This window comes from Diuraphis noxia, unplaced genomic scaffold, assembly GCF_037042655.1.
Source record: "Diuraphis noxia isolate RWA-SAM2 unplaced genomic scaffold, SU_Dnox_SAM2 contig0001, whole genome shotgun sequence".
NCBI lineage: Eukaryota > Metazoa > Arthropoda > Insecta > Hemiptera > Aphididae > Diuraphis > Diuraphis noxia.
Window position 1 is genome coordinate 35,421,123 of NW_028301711.1, and position 20,257 is coordinate 35,441,379.

The 20,257-nt window shown below is 25.9% G+C and overlaps 1 protein-coding gene across 2 annotated transcripts in view; it reads right to left on the reverse strand.

Annotated features, from left to right (window-relative positions):
* Positions 1–3,378: 3,378 nt before the first annotated feature.
* Positions 3,379–20,257, reverse strand: part of CarT (Carcinine transporter) — a 28,299-nt gene continuing 11,420 nt past the window's right edge. The window contains exons 6-12 of one of the 2 annotated variants that reach the window (XM_089216025.1): positions 16,550–16,718; positions 16,312–16,438; positions 10,980–11,101; positions 10,683–10,897; positions 8,926–9,107; positions 6,517–6,695; positions 3,379–4,696 (exon numbers count right to left, since the gene is read on the reverse strand). In XM_089216025.1, the coding sequence (XP_089072151.1) occupies positions 4,513–4,696; positions 6,517–6,695; positions 8,926–9,107; positions 10,683–10,897; positions 10,980–11,101; positions 16,312–16,438; positions 16,550–16,718 (1,178 nt within the window). In that variant the 3' untranslated portion in view covers positions 3,379–4,512. The remainder of the gene's footprint in view (positions 4,697–6,516; positions 6,696–8,925; positions 9,108–10,682; positions 10,898–10,979; positions 11,102–16,311; positions 16,439–16,549; positions 16,719–20,257) is intronic. The other variant, XM_089216026.1, reaches the window with a different exon arrangement.

Sequence of the window (20,257 nt, forward strand, 5' to 3'; positions counted from 1 at the left end):
ACTTGGTGTTAAATTTAATATCCTTAGATATAAATACAAACAATATTATGAATTTTGAACTACAAAATAATTTGCAAATATTCATGGTTTTGACGAATTTTTGTCAATATTTGAAATTAAAATGCTAATCAAAATTTAATTTGAATTTCCGGTGGACATTTTTTTTGTGATAAGATTGAAAAATTTGTAAGGAATCTTGTATTAAATTTTGAAATCTTAGGTATAAAAAGAAAAACTTTTATGAATTTCGATCTAAGATAATTTGAACATTGCCGTAATTTTTATATATTTAGTCAAAATTTGAACTGTAAATGCTTATAAAAAAAAATTTGTGACTATATATTTCTTTTATTTTTCAACTGCTATTGTAAAAATATATTATGAGCCTTGTATTAAATTCTCAAATCTTAGAATTAAAAAGAAAAATTTTTATGAATTTCGATCTAAGATAATTTGAAAATTGCCGTAATTTTACGTATTAAGTCAATATTTGAACTTCAAATGCTAATAAAATAAAATCATGCCTATGTATTTTTATAATTTTTTAATCACTATTAGAATAACTAATGAGGAACTTTGTATAAATTTTGAAGTATTTTGATAGGGCCATACAAATTTTATCGACACTTCAAGAAAAATTGAAAATTTCAGTTGTCTATAAATACCTCAAAAAAAGTCAAAATATTTTGAAAATTAAATCATGCTAAGAAAATGCCAATCCTAATAACTGGTAAAATTTTCATGGATCTACGACTTATACTTTTTGAAAAATAACAAATGTTTAAAATCGTTTGAGGATAATTCGTTATCGTTACGCTATTTCGTAAAAATTTAAAATTCAAACGCACTTAAAATTTTTCCTATAATGATGTTTCGCGTTTTCTCTGTAGCTACTTGAAGGAAAACTTATGGAAAACTTAGTGTTATATTTTTAATCCTTATTTATAAACACAAAAATTTTTATGATTTTTCAACTTCAAAATTACTTGCAAATATTCGCGTTTTCGACAGATTTCGTAAACGTTTGAACTATAAACGCTTATAAAAAAAAATTGTGACTAACGATTTTTAATTTTTTTTTTGCTAAAATAAGAACAACTCATAAGGAACCCTGTATTTAATTTTCAAGTTTTTTCGGTCATCCATAACTTTTTTACCGACACTTCAAAAAAAAGTTCTATAAATAACTCAAAAAAGTCAAACATTTTTGAAAATTAAACTGTATATAGATAACACTAACATAAACATTTGGTAAAAATTTCAAGTATTTACAGTGATTAGTTAGTTTTTGAATTACAACTATATAAAAATATCGATTTGGTCGAAAATTGGTTTTGCGTAAAAATTCCCGTTTTTCTGTCATTTTTTTTTGTTTTTCTCGATTTTTTTGAAAACTGTTGGATAATGTTTACTTTTGACCTTTATAATGTACCAAGGATATTCACCTTTACATCGGAAACCACCCCCAAAGTTTTAAATTGAAGCATTATTTCGACTAGTTATGATGTACACAGACACAAAAAAAAAAACACACACATCATTGTAAAATCAATACATTCATTTATTCGTTCAGAATCTAAAAAAATATAGAGTTCTAATTTTATTATTATGATGAGTAACTTGGCGAATTTATTTTATATTTTATCAATCAAATAAATTTATAAATAATATATTCTACATTTAAAAATATATACATTTTTAAGTAATTATACAATTATACAATTTCCAATTTTTGAATACAATGATATTTTTGTAATAATTAAGCATCACCATCATTATTTTTGGTAAATTATTAGTCATTACTCATTATAGTTATTAGTTACAAAAAATAATGATAAACTCTTCGGCAACGATAAAATACTTTCAAATTCGATTTATCACACATAACATTTAACACTTTTAAAGGTTTTTTCGATATTTTATTAGTATCGAAACTGATTAGGTAGGTGCACTGAAATTCACGAACCCATATCATTCGTTTTCATAAAGATGGCTAACTATATTTAATGTTTTACGTTTATCTCGACGCTCGATGAAGTTTTCCGCTGTCGAGTTGATTGATAGTAATCTCAATAATTGCAATAATAACTCTAAATTTTTTTTTCGACCAGTTTTTGATCGAATTATGAATTATGATAACATTGTATACAGGCGGACAGGCATAGGTGTTGTACCCTACACTGTAAACGTTGGTTTATCATACACCTTATACGGTACATTATACGATAACCATATTTGATGAGGCTATATTATTATAATAATATGTTACTTTGCTTATATTATGTTTATATTTAGTTACCACGCTATTTCATATAACTTGTAGTTTTTTTTTTTATTATTATTATTAAATAGCGATTTCTCTATTATAACAGTATAACCATCTTGTTTATACTTGCACATGACTAAATTAAAACTTGTAATTTAATCATATATTAACGATTAATTTCAAATTTTATATTTTAAATTTGTATAATTTGTATCATTATTTACAACTTTCATAGTTATTACACATTATTTATAATTCTTTATTTTTAAATTTTTTTAAATTTACTACAGTTCCGTTGTTTTCAAAATACACATATAATTATTACTTATATTGATATACGTAGGTATTTATAATTTAAATGTCTCTATCCTGCCCTAGTGCCCTCGTCTGTGAAAATATTACAACTCACAAAACTAGACCTATAATAGATATAGTTTCTAGTAACATAAAAATACATTTAATTTTGTAACGGTCAATGTTTTTTCTAACATAATTTTCATTATTTAGCAAATATCTGCATGTATGGTTTCATACCTCGAAACACAAAGAAAATTAAATCCATGTTGCGTTTTCAGAAAACGTAAAAGATAATAATTACAAACAATTTAAAAAAAAAAATTTTAGTTTATTATTATTACCATTCATAATGCCTATAATACAAATTATTACTAAAAATGCTTAAACTAATAAAACAATTATGATTTTCTCTATATCACTTTTATTATATTATTAAGATATTAAAAAGAAAAAGAAAACCTGCAGTAAATATATTTAATATAATTATAATGCATTTAAATTTACTAAGAAGTTTAAGATGTCAATATATTTTTCAGTACAAATAATTATTTTACAAACAAATTTAACCGATAAAGTATACGATTATGGAATATGTATTTAATTATACTTGTTAAATTGCTTTTAAAAAATTAATTGAAAAGTTATTTGCAATAAATGGGGTACATTCGTGGTAAATTGATGAAATACACTTAAATGAAAGTTTAGAAAAAATTGATCATAATAATAATCAAAATTAAAATATTCAAGGAATTCTATGGGAAATAAATTTAATTAAAATGAAAAAACAAACAAATTTGAAATTTGAAATTTGAATACACAAATATTGTGGACTGAATATGGCTGATTCGTCTGTAAATATTTAAATTTAATTTCATATTATTCGAAACATTATGACTTATATTGAAACGTAGAAATAAAACAAATTTATTGATTTCATATTTTTTGAATAACATAATTAAATTATTGTACATGTATATAATATTATCTCAATTAACAATTACCTCAAAAATAATGACAGATTATATTGAATTTTGAGTAGGTAACTTAAATTGAGTAGATGATACATTCATTAGTGCGATTGGGTTTATCTTAGATAAATATTATCTTAAAGATCTTCTTATACGTAGGTACCTATCGAACTGCTGTACTTCTAGACTACATTATTTAGATGTGATGTAAAGAAACATGTAAATTAAATAATATCGACACCTTGATAACAATTACAAATTACTACAACCAACACTATATAAGATATAATTTAATTTTTTAATAGAACATTTTTTCATTGGCTAATCGTGATAATCTTTAAAGGTTTAAAGAAAAATACTAAATAGTGATTTTGGTTTTTTTCAATCATTTAAATTTATAATAACAATATTATTCTTAAACTTTTTTAATTTCATATGATATATAAACAGGACATTTGTTATTAGTTTCGTATTCTGAATTAAACTATTTTTCTGTAATTGGTGACTAAATAAATATTTAATAAAATGGCGGAGAAACAAATAATAAATATATAGCCATATAGGTCCTATATATCACAATTCTATTTATATATTTAGGACAATTAATTTTTTTAAATAGTAATATTCCTTCTATTTCTGAATAATAAATGGTCACAATTTATAATTTAAAAATAAACAAATTTGAACTAGTTATTTGAATAGTTTTTTTTTTATTGTAGTTCATAAAACAGTTATCATATTATGAAAGTATACATTTTTTAGAAGGTAATGTAATAATAAATTACTTTTTATGGAATTGTATTCATTAATCATAACAGATTTTACTATAAAAAAACCTTGTATGGTTCAAAATGTTCATTAAAAAAAAAAAGAAACATTTATGCCGATTATCTTTTACAGACTATTCTAGGCACCAACCATCTATATCATATTACACATGCACACGAAAACGATATAAATCAAATAAAACAGACAAACTAACTAAAACCAGCAAGTCATTTTAACTACTCCCGAAGAGTCTAGTGGAGTTTCCATGGTGCTCTGTTGTCTAGTGAATTTAGATCTGCCACCACCACTCCCTGTTGCAAATGCTGTCGTTTCTGTAGTAGGAGACATCTCTAGTTTTTCAGTTAGATCTTCGTACGAACTCGAATGCTCCGAAGGTCTGTAAATAAACATAATATTTTATTTTCAACGACAATCAATGTATGTATAATATATGCAACATACGCACGCTTCAAGGGAAAAATAAGTTGCGGATTGGAATGGTTAACATTATATCATCATATTTTTGCTGTATTACCACAATAACAACTAAAATCATTGATGTTTAATACCTGGTAGTAGGATTTATCGAATGATTTTAATCATCAGTACATATATATATATATATATAAGGCTGGGCAAGTTAACTAATTATTTTAACTCGTTAAGTTAAGTTAATACAGAAAAATGTAAGTTAAGTTTAAAGTTTAAAGTTAGTTTTCTTATTATAGTTATATTTCTAACACAATATAATGGAAGTTTAACTATTTTCAATAAACATATGTAATTGTATTAATTACAGTATGTAAGTTGTAAGTAGTACTTACAACTTACATACTTCAATCAATTATAAAATCTAACAAAATAAATAAATTATTTCAATGTATTTTTTTTACCTACACGTTTTCCAAAATGATGGCTTAACTTAAAATTTTTTTTCTTGTTGATACCCATTAAATTTGTAAATTGTAATTATTAAATTTGTTATTAGGATTTAATTAGATAAATTACACATCTATAACATTTTTGTTTTATAATAATATATTATATATATACATATTTTCTGCGAATAAGCAGAATAAAATAAAATATTATTATCCAATACTATTATTATTACTCGTAAATCGTTTCCCAAATTTTATATAGGTAGATAGTTGTACTTATACACGTTATTCTAATATCTATTGAAATTTCAAATATAGAAATAATGCAAAACACTCACATTCATATCGTAAAGTATTTGGTTATTCCCACAATTATTATTTTTATATATATAATATACATATATGTATATATAATATCAATAAGTTATAAAAATCAAAATATAATTTTAGATATATGAAATTTATATTAGGAAAAATTAATAAATTAACACGTTATGTTAGAAGTTGTTTAAAAAAAAAGAAACTCGTTAAGCTGGAAGTTACTTTTGAAAATAAAAGTAACTCGTTAAATAACTTAACTTTAACTTTTTAACTCGTTAATGCCCAGCCTTGTATATATATATATATAGTGTTATGACCAAAAAAGAACCTCGAACATATTGTCTAACGTGTAGTAATGAACTCATATTATATATTAATATTATATAAATAGTAATAATATGTAGGTTCGTATAATATAACTAATAGTCATTGTTGTTGAATCATTTATATTGTTAGCAAAATTATAATTTATGTATAATAGCACTCTAGCAGACATGTCAAACACGTGACCAGCGGGCCACATGCGGCCCTCAGCTCAATTTTTTGTGGCCCACGGCTACCAATATTATTAATAACCTAACCTAACCTATATATTAGATGAAATAAAATATTAATGCCATGTCAAACCTCATTTCCATCTTATTTTCTGATAAACTAATCGAATAAGAATTTCAAAAAAATGTTTTTGTTAAATTTTTATATACGCCACGCACAGTAAGCTTTTCAATATATTTAGTCTACTTGATACTTGGAATTTGACATGCCTGGTAAACATGATTATTATCAAAAATTTTGCTTCAAATTTAATATGAAAATGAAAAGAATATTGTCCTTGTGTTAAATGCTTTTTGGAGTAGTTAGTATTGATAGTTATTATTGAGTTTAAACGAATATTCAAGATGTTTGAACTTTATACCCACCATTTTTCCGAAATGATGAATGGTGGTTTGAAGAGTTTAAAATAATAGGATAAGGATACAGCTGTAACGTAAAATTGTAGCTTATTAGAATTTACCTTTTGGGAACACAGGTTATACAATCCGCCATAGTCCAGTTCTTTCCGAATTCTTCTCCCTCTTCGACCGACTGCGGTAACTTATAATGTAATGTCTCTGGAAGACGGAGACCAGTAATCCCACCAATCACCGATAGTATACCCATAATTAACAGCGGCAAAACTAAATTTTCACGTCCCTGCAATTGAGCAATTTACGAATTAATTACGTATAATTTAACTTAAATTGTATTCATTAACAAAAACTAATTGTTTCCAAATCCGTATCTTGATACAATAGGAATAATTCAACATTTATTTATACATTTATTTTTATTAAAAGTATAAAATCGTTGTGTAAGTCGTTTAATCTATATTTAAAGCGAAGAAAAAAGAGAGAACTACTTTCTTTGATTATCAGTCACCAGAATATAATATTGTAGTCAAATAATTCTCTATCATTATATAAAAAAAAGTTGTCCACAAACGACAAATACAGTGTAAATCCTTCTCTACTCGTATATACCTACAGTAAAAATTTGACTTAAACAATACGTATTTATGAATTTTGAGTGTATAAAAGAGAGTTTTTTTTTTAATTTGTTCATAGATTTGATTGACGGAATATAATTCACAAAGTTCATTCCAAAAATGATTGGAAATTATATCAAAGTAAATCTTGAGAAAAACTGTGATAAAAGGTACTAAAATTGTAAGTATATTTATAAAGAAATATTTTGAAATATTTGAATCAAATATTATAAAAAAATTCCACTCTTGTCAGTTGAATAAGTTGTGAAAAAATCGATATTTTGAGGTACACTTATATTTTTTTTTTCTTTTACGTTGTTGTGTTTATTTGTCTTACAAGTAGAATAATCCAAATTGACAATATTACTATTGTTTATTTTTTACGAGGCATGTCGCGTTTCAGTATAGGTTTTTGACCTCTCTTCATTATTGCTATAGTTGTTTATTATTGTTCTTTAAATCAATGAAGCCAATTAAAAAAATAAACTAACATTTCATTAATGTTTATCAAATATCATATTTATATAGGTACAACTCGAATGTTTATTTGTAGTGTCGAAATTTTATTTTGAAAATTGATGCTCGTCGTTCTGGCACACATATTAAAGTTAGACAGTGTACGTCGTATGTAGTTAAAGAAATATAAATCGTCGTGTTATGATTTATATTACATAAAACATCTAAATGCGCGTATATCGTATAACATGATATGAGGCTATTCGATACAAACCGGATACAAATTGACGGTTCGTTATTTCATATTAAATTTAACACCTTCCCATGCAAATATTCAGTCAATGACAATACAATAAACTGTTTAACATATTTTATGTTTAAAAAAATTAAAATAATATTAATGTTTATATAATTTCAACGTATACTATATCTAGTGCCTTGGATAGGATGTGGTAAGGGTTTCGGGAGGAATGCGGTGAAATACCTTTCTTAATATATCATAATCAATATAGAATTTCATTCTTCAGGTACAAAAATTGTTCATAACTTTGCATGCCCCTTATATTTTAAGAATTTAAACACTAGCTTCATCTGATCTTTAAATGTGGTACTAATATTTTGAAAGTTTATACTTTAAATTTAAATCTTAAACAAAATTGAAGACAAATATATTAAGCCAATTAATAGAACTACATAGGACATTAGAGTGTCTCATTATATAGATGCATGTAATAAACATACATATGGTTTGTAGTGTTTGGTTGTTTGTAGCTACTTAGTTATTGCTATAAAATGAAATGAAAATAGTTATATGACAAGCATTATGTTTCCCCATAATTTATATTCAAAATGGAAAATTAATAATTTGGACATTTTTATAAAATTTTAACTCAGAAATTATTTATCATTATTCATTGTACCTCCTATTATCTATATAATATAAGGTAAGTCCTATGTTTAGAAAATTAATGAGCCTTTTAAAATATTGTTATTTTCAATTTGAATTTTAATGCTTTACATAATCAAATCAATATTTTGCACATACATTAAATTATTGTTGTTACTTCTTATATTGTGTATACAACTTTGCTGGTTCTTGTTACGTAGAATAAAATTAGGTACCCACGTCATAATAATATATAAAGTTGCACTGTATTACCATACTCTAGCATTTAAAAATAAAATAATAACTGAACTTTTAATTACCTTCACAATGATTAGATCCACGAAATGGCCCGAATAAAATATAAAAATTAAATTAATTCTAAATTCTACCAAACTAATTGGCAATAAATGATAATCAAAAAAAGAATACACATTTTTGTACAATTTTGTGATACGATTCTCCAATATCTGATTTTTAAAATTGTGTTGTAAGGTACAATCGTTATAGTCCACTAGGACTTCTCAGTCTCTGTAGATTACATTCTATCATATACTTACCAAATAATTAATAAATGGTATTAAAACCAAACCAAGACCAGCAATGTACGCAGAGGTTCCAATACCAACGCCACGCAATTGTGTCGGATAAAGTTCACCGGCAAATGGATAGATTATTAAAAACGAAGCCGATATCGTAAACTTTGAAAACAAAAATAAGACCAACGTAGTTATCACAGCATCTGAAATAAAATTCAATCGATTAAGTAATTAGAAAAATGCATAGGAGTAACAAGTCTTAAGAGTCACAAAAAACAAATAATAATAATATATATATATATATATATGTATAAAACATTTTATCGAATAATATACACACACGTAATTCATAAATTAAAATCAAATTGATCGTTTACTAATAGCTTAAAAGGAGCTTTTTTTGTTTTAAAATTACGTTTATCAATAATATACAACAATATTCAACAGGAGCATTATTAGTGAAGGATTAAGATATGCAGTGCACTCTAGCTAACAAAAAAGTTGGCAACCGTAATAGCAATTCTCGATACTGTGTCGCATTGTTTTAACGTTTCGATGCTAAAACTTAAAATTACTATTTTATTTTTTAATTTAAAGACTATTATGTAATGACAACCATCGCAAAGCGTACACTCTTATAGACGTATGATGTATGAACACAACCAGAATAATAAAAAATAAAATGCATTTAATTTTTTGACATGTTATTTAAAAACGATTAATATTATCTAGTAGGTAGATCTTAGGTAAATAATAGTAATATAATTATGATACAACATATTATATACTATACTTACTATCATAATAATTGACAGTAAAATACATACGATATTAATGACAAAAATAAATTCAACCCGTGATGGCATTACCATTTCCTAGTAGTAAAATAAATTATTTTAATTGCAACCTAAATATATCATAAAATGGCGACAGTCTATACTCAGAATCGTTTTTTTGATGTCATAATTATTATTGAGGATATCCTATTATTTAGTCAAAAACAAGGTACACTCGATTAGTCGACATCTTCTTTTTTTTTATTGATCATTTAATACATCGACATCTAAAGTCATTAGTATACATTTTATTATAATAGATATTATTTACATATTTTTTTTTTTTTAAATTAAATTATACAATTCAATTTTTTAAGAATAAAATTAGGTGACATCTTCTGTACAGTAGAGCAATTGCATTTCAATCTCCCATCTTTTTTTTAAATTAAATTTTATAAGGTTATAATAGTTTATACATTATTAAATATATTTCACCAATTCTTGAATTTTAGCTTTCCAACTCTGCTAAAGAGTATAATTATTGTTTATCATGAAATGTACATAAGACGTATAAAAAATTGTGACACTTTGAGAAGAAATACGAACCCCTTAATAGTCATGCAAATGTATTTTGTTATTTTAATTTTTTTTTTTTTTACAATGTTTTATTCGATTTATTTCAAAAAAGAACAATAAGAGCTACTGAGGTAAATAAAAAAAAAAATAAAAAAACAATATTGTTATTTAAAATGCTAAATTAAAAAAAAATGTGTACTCGAATCTCCTGTTCGTATACAATTGAACATAACATAGTTCCAAGGTAATGAAAATATTCTCAACATATTTTATAATAGTTAGGTACACTGCTTGCGATGTACTATCGCGGGATGAAACTCTCTAAATGAACACATAAACTATTTATGGAAAAAAAACACATAGATAATATGCACCTACGTTATAATATTTTACACTCATATACAATTTTATATCCGTGCAGTTTACCTGGGGGTAAGGTGACGGTAACGATACAACTGATGCCGCTCAATGTCATCGCTAGGCACAGGGGCCACCGTCGACCCCACCGGTCCATGAGCAGCCAACATACCAGACAACTAGGCACTTCTACGACAGACGACAGCAGGAAACTCAAATATTGATTTTGTCCCAACGAAGGACCGTAATAACTCAGTCCAATATAAACCATGTCGTTGGCGAACCTGAAACGAAATAGAAAAAAACTTTCCTTGTTCCAACGTATAATTTCAATCCAACGGACCATTTGTATTGTATTTTACACACCAGTTGAAAGTTATCAGAATGGTCTTTAGCCGCATGTTCGGCGTCCGGCACAAAGCCAACACTCCTGGCCCCTCTTTCAAACGTTTTTCTTCACTCAGAGTGCGCTGCATCATCATTTTTTGCTAAAGACAAAGAATGTTCACTTAAACGTTATAGAACGATTTTTTAAAATAACATTACAATAATTATGGTCAATTTTAAAACAGTAAATCACATCAAATACCGAAGAAAAACCGTTAATCTCAAGATACACGTGAAAAAGTACCAATACAGTTTAGTTTGGAAATTAGTACTGCGAGTTTGTTTTACATTCACTGTAATCAGCTTTATAACTATAGATTAATTATTATTTATTGTTTGTAAATTTCAGTGAAAGACATCTGTTTGTTACGTGCCTAATGAATAAATTTCTGATTTTATAGCACTTATTTTCTTTCTCATGATATTTTAAAATCAGTTAATAAATTTTCAATATATCAATAAATCAAACAGTACAGTAATATTAGTATAATAATGTATTATTATTACGTTTATAGAACGTAGTTGTTCTACAGCGCAGTTATGTACCTCTATTGCCTATACGGTACGCCGTGTGATATTTTTTATAACACATTATACGACCAAGGATGGCCAACATAAATACGTCCACAGTGCCACATGAACAAAAAATACAATGATATCAAGAGCCAAAATGTTAAAAAAAAAATTATTTTATCATATTTTATCGTTAATAAGTAAATATTGGTTTTTTAATTAATAAGATGGCTAGTCACATATGACTATGACGTGAGCCTCAAGTTAGCCACTCCCGACATATATGAAAACAATTTATTATTAATAGCTGACAGGACATAATAACTACAACAGGGTATTGTAGTAAATTGTTTTAAATTACCAACTTCAATACTAAAGTATGATGAATAATTATTGTGAATTTTAAAAGCAATGGTAATCTATCAATTTTTAAAATCATTCCGATTGAAGGTTAATTGACAGACTACATACAATAATAATATTTTTTAAACTACGACAAAATATTAATAAAAACAAAATAAGGACCAAAATATTTTGAAAATTAAATTAACTCTAGAATAAATATATGGTGAAAACTAAAAATATCTGTGGTTAATATATTTTCTATTACTAAAAAAATTATATTGACAATCCAAAAAAATGTTACAACTACCGTTTCTGACAATCAAATATACACATCATCATCGTATGACAAATAACGAAATACATTCATCAACTTGCTCAGAATCCAAAATATACTTATTGTACTTTTGATATTACGCGTAGGTAACTAAAAATATCTTGACAATTTGTAGCAGGTGTAACAAATTGATATATTTAGAGGGCTACATTAGGTATCTTGAAATTGTTCGCAGGTCATCAAAATTTCAGATGTCGGTAAAAACCAATGAACAAAAATCATAAATTACAACACCAATATAATAGCTAGTATTAAAGTTTTCACTTTTTTCTTTCGTCTGTGGACCGGATAAAATTTGTCTTTAGGACGTAATTTGGTTATATTATATATAATATGTAAATAAAGACTAATAATAAACTTTACTAATATTTTTTACCAATTGTTTTAGATTCTGAGCGGAGCGATGAATGTATTGATTTTACAATGATGTGTAATTTTTTTGTAAAATTGAAGATCCTTGGTGAATTATAGAGGTCAAAAGTAAACATTTTCCAACAGTTTTCAAAAAAATCGAGAAAAACAAAAAAAAAAAATGACAGAAAAACGGGAATTTTTACGCAAAATCAGTTTTCGACCAAATCGATTTTTTTTATATGGTTGTAATTCAAAAAATAATCACTTTAAATACTTTAAATTTTCACCAAATGTTTATGTTAGTGTTCTTTATATACAGTTTAATTTTCAAAAATTTTTGACTTTTTTTGAGTTATTTATAGACCACTGAAATTTACACTTTTTTTGAGAATTTTTTTTTGAAGTGTCGGTAAAAAAATGTTGGACGACCAAAAAAACTTGAAAATTTAATACAAGGTTCCTTATGAGTTTTTCTTATTGTAGCTAAAAAAAATAAAAAATCGTAAGTCACAATTTTTTTAATAAGCTTTTATAGTTCAAAATTTTACGAAATCTGTCGAAAACGCGAAAATTTGCAAGTAATTTTGAAGTTGAAAAATCATAAAATTTTTTGAGTTTATAACTAAGGATTAAAAATACAACACTAAGTTCTCCATAAGTTTTCCTTCAAGTAGCTATAGAGAAAACTCGAAGTATCATTATAGAAAAAATTTTAAGTGCGTTTGAATTTTAAATTTTTACGAAATAGCGTAACGATAACGATTTATCCTGAAACGATTTTAAATATTTGTTATTATTCAAAAAATATGAGTCCTAGATACTTGAAAATTTTACCAGTTATTAAGATTGGCATTTTCTTTACATGATTCTTACCGGTTCTTTTGGTTATAGCAGTAATAAATAAAAATAAGTATTAACTTATAGGACTATATATGCGTATATTCCACCAGTCCCTAAAGTATTCAAATTTTCGTACTACACACATAGTTCCAAATCAGTCAAATCTAAATTATACATAGTACGTATCAAAATAATAATATGTATTTACAAAAAAATTTTTTTATATAAAACTCATTTTAAGGCTTCTAACACATTTTTACAATAGCAGGTGAAAAATAAAATAAAAATATAGTCACAATTTTTATTTACGAGCTTTCAAATTTTGAATTTTGACAACATACGTAAAAATCATGAAAATTCGTAAATTATTTTATGCTAGAAATTCATAAAAAAATTTCCTTTTATATCTAAGATTTGAAAATTTAATATAAGGCTCCTAACATATTTTTACAATAGCAGGTGAAAAATAAAAGAAATATATCGGCACAATTTTTTTTTACAAGCGTTCAAATTTTGAATTTTGACAACATAAGTAAAAATCACGAAAATTCACAAATTATTTTAAACTAGAAATTCATAAAAATTTTTCTTTTTAAATCTAAGATTTGAAAATTTAATACAAGATTCCTTACAAGTTTTTTAATCTTTATCACAAATAAAAATTCCACCGGAAATTCAAATTAAATTTTTATGAGCATTTGAAATTTAAATTTTTACAACATTGGATTTTCACTTTTAGCGATTTCCTTATTTTGGTGTAACTCTAAAACAAATGACCGCAGATACTTGAAATTTTGACTGAATGTTTATATATGCATTTTATATATTTGATAAAATTTTCAAAATATTTAGATTTGTTTTGAGCTGTTTACTGACATTTTAATTTTTCAACTTTTTTAGTTTTTTTTTTCTATAAATATCGATAAAAAATTATTTGTTCGGTAGAAAAGCTTGAAAATTTAATACAAGGCTTCTAACACATTGTAACAATAGCAGTTAAAAAATATTAAAAATACGTAGGCACGATTTTTTTTATAAGCATTTAAAGTTCAAATTTTGACTAAATACGTAAAAATTACGGCAATGTTCAAATTATCTTAGATAGAAATTCATAAAAGTTTTTCTTTTTAATTCTAAGATTTGAAAATTTTATACAAGGCTGCTAACATATTTTTACAATAGCAGTTGAAAAATAAAAGAAATACTTGTCACAATTTTTTTTTTACAAGCATTCAAAGTTTGAATTTTAGACAACATACGTAAAAATCACGAAAATTCGTAAATTATTTTATGCTAGAAATTCTTTAAAAAATTTCCTTTTATATCTTAGAATTTTTTTTTTTTTTATTTAATATAATAAAATATTTCAGCATATTACATGCTATTACAAGTTTTACAATTATTGTTTAATTTTACATGATATAATGTTGTGTTGGTTGATTATATAATAGGTATAGATATTTTTAAGTAATATAATGTTAAAAGGAAAGGAGATAAGATATTATGTTAATTAATTAATTTTAATGTGGATAAGGTTATGGAATAATAGTGCTATTAGCTGTAAGTGCATTTAAGACTGATGAAAGAAGGGAGATAAGGGGACTAATTAGTGAGTTTAAATTCGATATAAAACTTGAGAGAGTGTCGGTGATTTTGAGTTCCATGTGTGAATTTTGATAATTTTTGGTAGCTTCAGCGTAAGATTTGGTCTTTTGGTAGAGGTTGGAATCGGAGCCCTTGACTGGGTGGGCAGTTTTTTTGTAAGCAGCTTTGTAAACTGGGCATCCTTTAAAGTTAGCAGTATGTTCCTTAGTGCAAAGTGCACATCTGGCGGGACTATATCAGTCTTTGGAACACTCGTTCGTATGGTGGTTTTCGCCTCATTTTACGCATTTAGGTTGGTGGCAGCAGTTATTTCGCAATCTTAGAATTTAAAATTGTATATAGGGCTCCTAACATATTTTTACAATAGCAGGTGAGAAATAAAAGAAATATATAACACAATATTTTTTTACAAGCATTCAAAGTTTGAATTTTCACAACATGTGTAAAAATCACGAAAATTCGCAAATTATTTTAAACTAGAAATTCATAAAAAAATTTCTTTTTAAATCTAAGATTTGAAAATTTTTAATAATCTATAATATATATATATATTTTTTTTTCAATGTTTATTAAGGCTTCAACAACACTGCAGGTTTTTAGCCTCTATAATATATTCTAGACAGATAAACCGTCTTCGCTCAGAATCGATTTTCGTATACAATGATATAATATCATTGGATTCAAATTTAATTCCATCCATTACAGTAACCCACTTGTAACCTACTGTACAGCAGAGCGACATCCACGACTTACCTGCCTTTTTTTTATTAGGATATATTAAATTTTCCTAAATTCAAAACAGCACAAAAGTTTTACTAAACAAATTGTTATTAATCATATCATGATTACCATGTAAGCTATTGCTCTCTGTCTTTCCGACAACTTATTTGATTAGATAATGATCGGAAAATATCCAAGATATGATCAACTAGTAAAATAAACATATTTTTAGACACTGTTCACATATTATACAAACTCATTAGATCAAGTTTTCTAATATTATTGCATGTAGGTATTGATAATAAATTATCATATAATTTTGGTAAAATGTTGTCATATAATAATTTAATTAAAATATTTAACGTATCGAATATTTTGCGTTTTACTTGTGTCAAATAAAAACTATTTTTGTATTATTTGTATTATTGTTATTATTATTATTATTTATTGCATATATTACAATATGGTAGTGTGCTACTATTTTTCTGTTTACACTAACATAGTAGGTACCATATTATGTAAAAGACCACAAATATTTCGACGTATAAATCGCCAATCAAAATATGGTTATAGAAAAACAGACTATATATGCCTTCGTACCTTCAGCTTCTTTTTGAACGAATCTGGGAGCACGGTCCCGTTGATCCTGGCAAGGGTTTCGAGTATTTTCAACGCCTCTTCGATCCGACCTTTGGCCAGCAACCATCTTGGCGATTCCGGTAGGAACCTGTAACGCAAAATCATATTTGACGTGTATTATACACACGGGACACGCGCATTCCATATGAGGAAGCAACAGTGTCCGTGTTCGACCACAATAATGAATATTTTAACTTGCCACCAGTAAATAAAGTACAGGGTAAACGGGGTGGATGTCACCAACGCCAAGTACACCCAATTTCGCACGTAGTACGTAACGCCGGACAACAACACCAGACCGAGTGTGTAAAACATGCACGTCATCACGGTAATGAACGACCTATAGTTTGGTCCGACGAGCTCCAGAGCTGAAGTAAGAATAAACATCAGACCATTAATATTTTATATCATATTATATTCGATATCGAAAATATCGATTTATCATCGTTACGATTACCATATTTTTATTGTTCATATATTATACCTCTTATATCAGTTATTGTCGGTTATTTGCCATGATTGTAATTAGGAAATTTAGGTGGTATGTTATTGATAAAATTGTATATTGGGTAATCTATTTTTGCGATTGTTCAAATAATTAGTATATGCAATATTGTATACCGATAAGGTCGTATTGCATTTACTACATCTAGGACAGTAGAATGCACCTGATGGTGGAATTCAACTCGGGCTTAATAAATATATGTTTTTATCATCACTACCGGAAACCATACACGGTTTATACGACATCTCAATTACATACTTTCCGTCATAAAATGTATAATTCTGATATATAATTAAATTAAATCACAGCCAAATTTTGATAACTTAACAATTATTCAACTAGCAATCTCAAACATCGTGATTCGCGAACCCTTTCAGTGTGGCCCGCAAGAAACCATTCAACAAATTTTAAAATAAAATGGCATACGAACAAATAAAAATAAAATTATAAAAAATCAATATGCACATATTTGTAACACTTAGTATGAATCACCTTTATTATAATAATTTTAATCCTTAGAAGTAATAAATGTTGTCATCATTTATTTTGGACTTAGTATTAAGGATGACTAAAAACAGGTGTTTTCCACACAAACCTTTGACTTATAAACATATGGCCCGTAGGCCGTTAGTAATTTTAATTAGAAATCACTAATTCAACGGTAGGCACATCAATAAAATAATCACACAGAAAGAAGAAAATGTACCTGCTAAGATATTATAATACGCACACAAGTCTAAACAAGATTTATGTATTTTTATTATATCACACATAAATATCGCTGGTAAATATTGTCGACAAAATACAAGATTTAATGATGGTTGTCAACAGTTGAAGGTTCTTCACACACTTTAAAATTGTTTTTAAATTAATTGCGACGCACGTACTAAATCAATTTATGCATAAGAATCGCATATTGCAAAATCGTCAATTAAATACCTATACTAAGATTAAACAACTAGCATTTTATGACGATAAAAAAAGTCTGATTATATAACTAATGTACTAATAATTCACCATTAACTAATTTGGAATCGAATTATTTATTTTCATTGAAAAGTTAAATATTTAGTATTTATAAAAAAAATATAAAACTAAAATGGGTGGGTAGAATAAAATTACACTCGGGTGGTCGTATCTTACATTGAGGACATAGATAGCGAATTCGTATTTAAGATTTTATAACACACATAATGAATTATTATAATATTATGTTATTGTTTGTATTAAAATCAATTTCACTAACATAAAAAAATATAATAAAAAATCTTTATTGTAAAAAACAAACGCGATCTATATAAATAAATATTATAATAGAGTTGGCTCGACCACAATCTTTCTTGGAATGCGTTTTGTCCTTCCTGCAGCAGTGTCGGTATTAGTACAAACAGTATATATTCTTTTTTAATACCCGACCCTGATAACATACAATGTTTCAAATGTTCAGTATATTTTGTATTATAAATTACGAGTTATGACTAACTAAAAACACTTTCATATAATTCAATCGTTGCAGTGACACGACAATGTAGTGTACAGTTATATTATAACGTAATTTTATTTTTTTGGTTAGTATTCAAATCGAAAAATATAGATTTCCAAGTACAATAGCCTCATAGAAATTTTAAATATAAATAAAATGATTTAGACTAGTCTTCTAAGAGTAAAATCCAATATTTTAACAAATGGTACTTTTATAGGTTTTTTTTTTATTATTACTTTATTCATATTTCCACAATCTGTTACGTAAATTTTGAACAATATGTGAAATTGATGAATAGATAACTATGGCGTGAAGGACGGATTAAAGATACCTTCCAGTGAAGGCACCTTTACAGTTAAAGATGATAAAAAAAAAAAGCGGGTAAGTCGTGGATGTCGCTCTGCTGTACAGTAGGTTACTGTAATGGATGGGATTAAATTTGAATGCAGTGATAGGTATCATTGTATACGAAAACCGATTCTGAACGGAGATGATTTGTCAGTCTAGGATATATTATATTTTAATATTGTCATATATTTTATTTTGAAATAAATATTTTATTTTTCAATTAAGTCGCATTTTGCATAAGGCATGGTTAATCAATTAGTGTAGTTATCATGTAGTTATCATAATTCATAGTACCTTATATTATCATAGATATACGAATACCTGGTTTGAGGATAAATCGTTATCATTACGCGATTTCATAAAAATTTAAAACTCAAACGCTCAAAACATTTTTCTTATAATGACACCTCAAATTTTCTCTATACCTATTTGAAGCAAAACTTATGGAAAACTTAGTGTTGAATTTCTTAACCTTAGATATAAATACAAACAATATTATGAATTTTGAACTACAAAATAATTTGCAAATATTCATGGCTTTGACGAATTTTTGTCAATATTTGAAATTCAAATGCTAATAAAAATTTAATTTCAATTTCCGGTGGACATTTTTTTTTTTGTGATAAAGATTGACAAATTTGTAAGGAATCTTGTATTAAATTTTCAAATCTTAGATTTAAAAAGAAATTTTTTTATGAATTTCTAAGATAAAATAATTTACGAATTTTTGTGATTTTATGTATGTTGTCAAAATTAAAATTTGAATACATGTAAAAAAAAAATTGTGACTATACATTTATTTTATTTTTCAACTGCTATTGTAAAAATATATTATGAGCCTTGTATTTAATTCTCAAATCTTAGAATTAAAAAGAAAAACTTTTATGAATTTCGATCTAAGATAATTTGAACATTGCCGTAATTTTTACGTATTAAGTCAATATTTGAACTTAAAATGCTAATAAAATAAAATCATGCCTATGTATTTTTATAATTTTTTAATCACTATAAGAATAACTTATGAGGAACTATGTATTAAATTTTCAAGTATTTTGATAGGGCCATACAAATTTTATCGACACTTCAAGAAAAATTGAAAATTTCAGTTGTCTATAAATACCTCAAAAAAAGTCAAAATATTTTGAAAATTAAATCATGCTAAGAAAATGCCAATCTAAATAACTGGTAAAATTTTCATGGATCTACGACTTATACTTTTTGAATAATAACAAATGTTTAAAATCGTTTGAGGATAAATCGTTATCATTACGGTATTTCGTAAAAATTTAAAATTCAAACGCACTTAAAATTTTTCCTATAATGATGTTTCGCGTTTTCTCTGTAGCTACTTGAAGGAAAACTTATGGAAAACTTAGTGTTATATTTTTAATCCTTAGTTATAAACACAAAAATTTTTATGATTTTTCAACTTCAAAATTACTTGCAAATATTCGCGTTTTCGACAGATTTCGTAAACATTTGAACTATAAACGCTTATAAAAAAAAATTGTGACTAACGATTTTTAGTTTTTTTTTAGCTAAAATAATAACAACTCATAAGGAACCTTGTA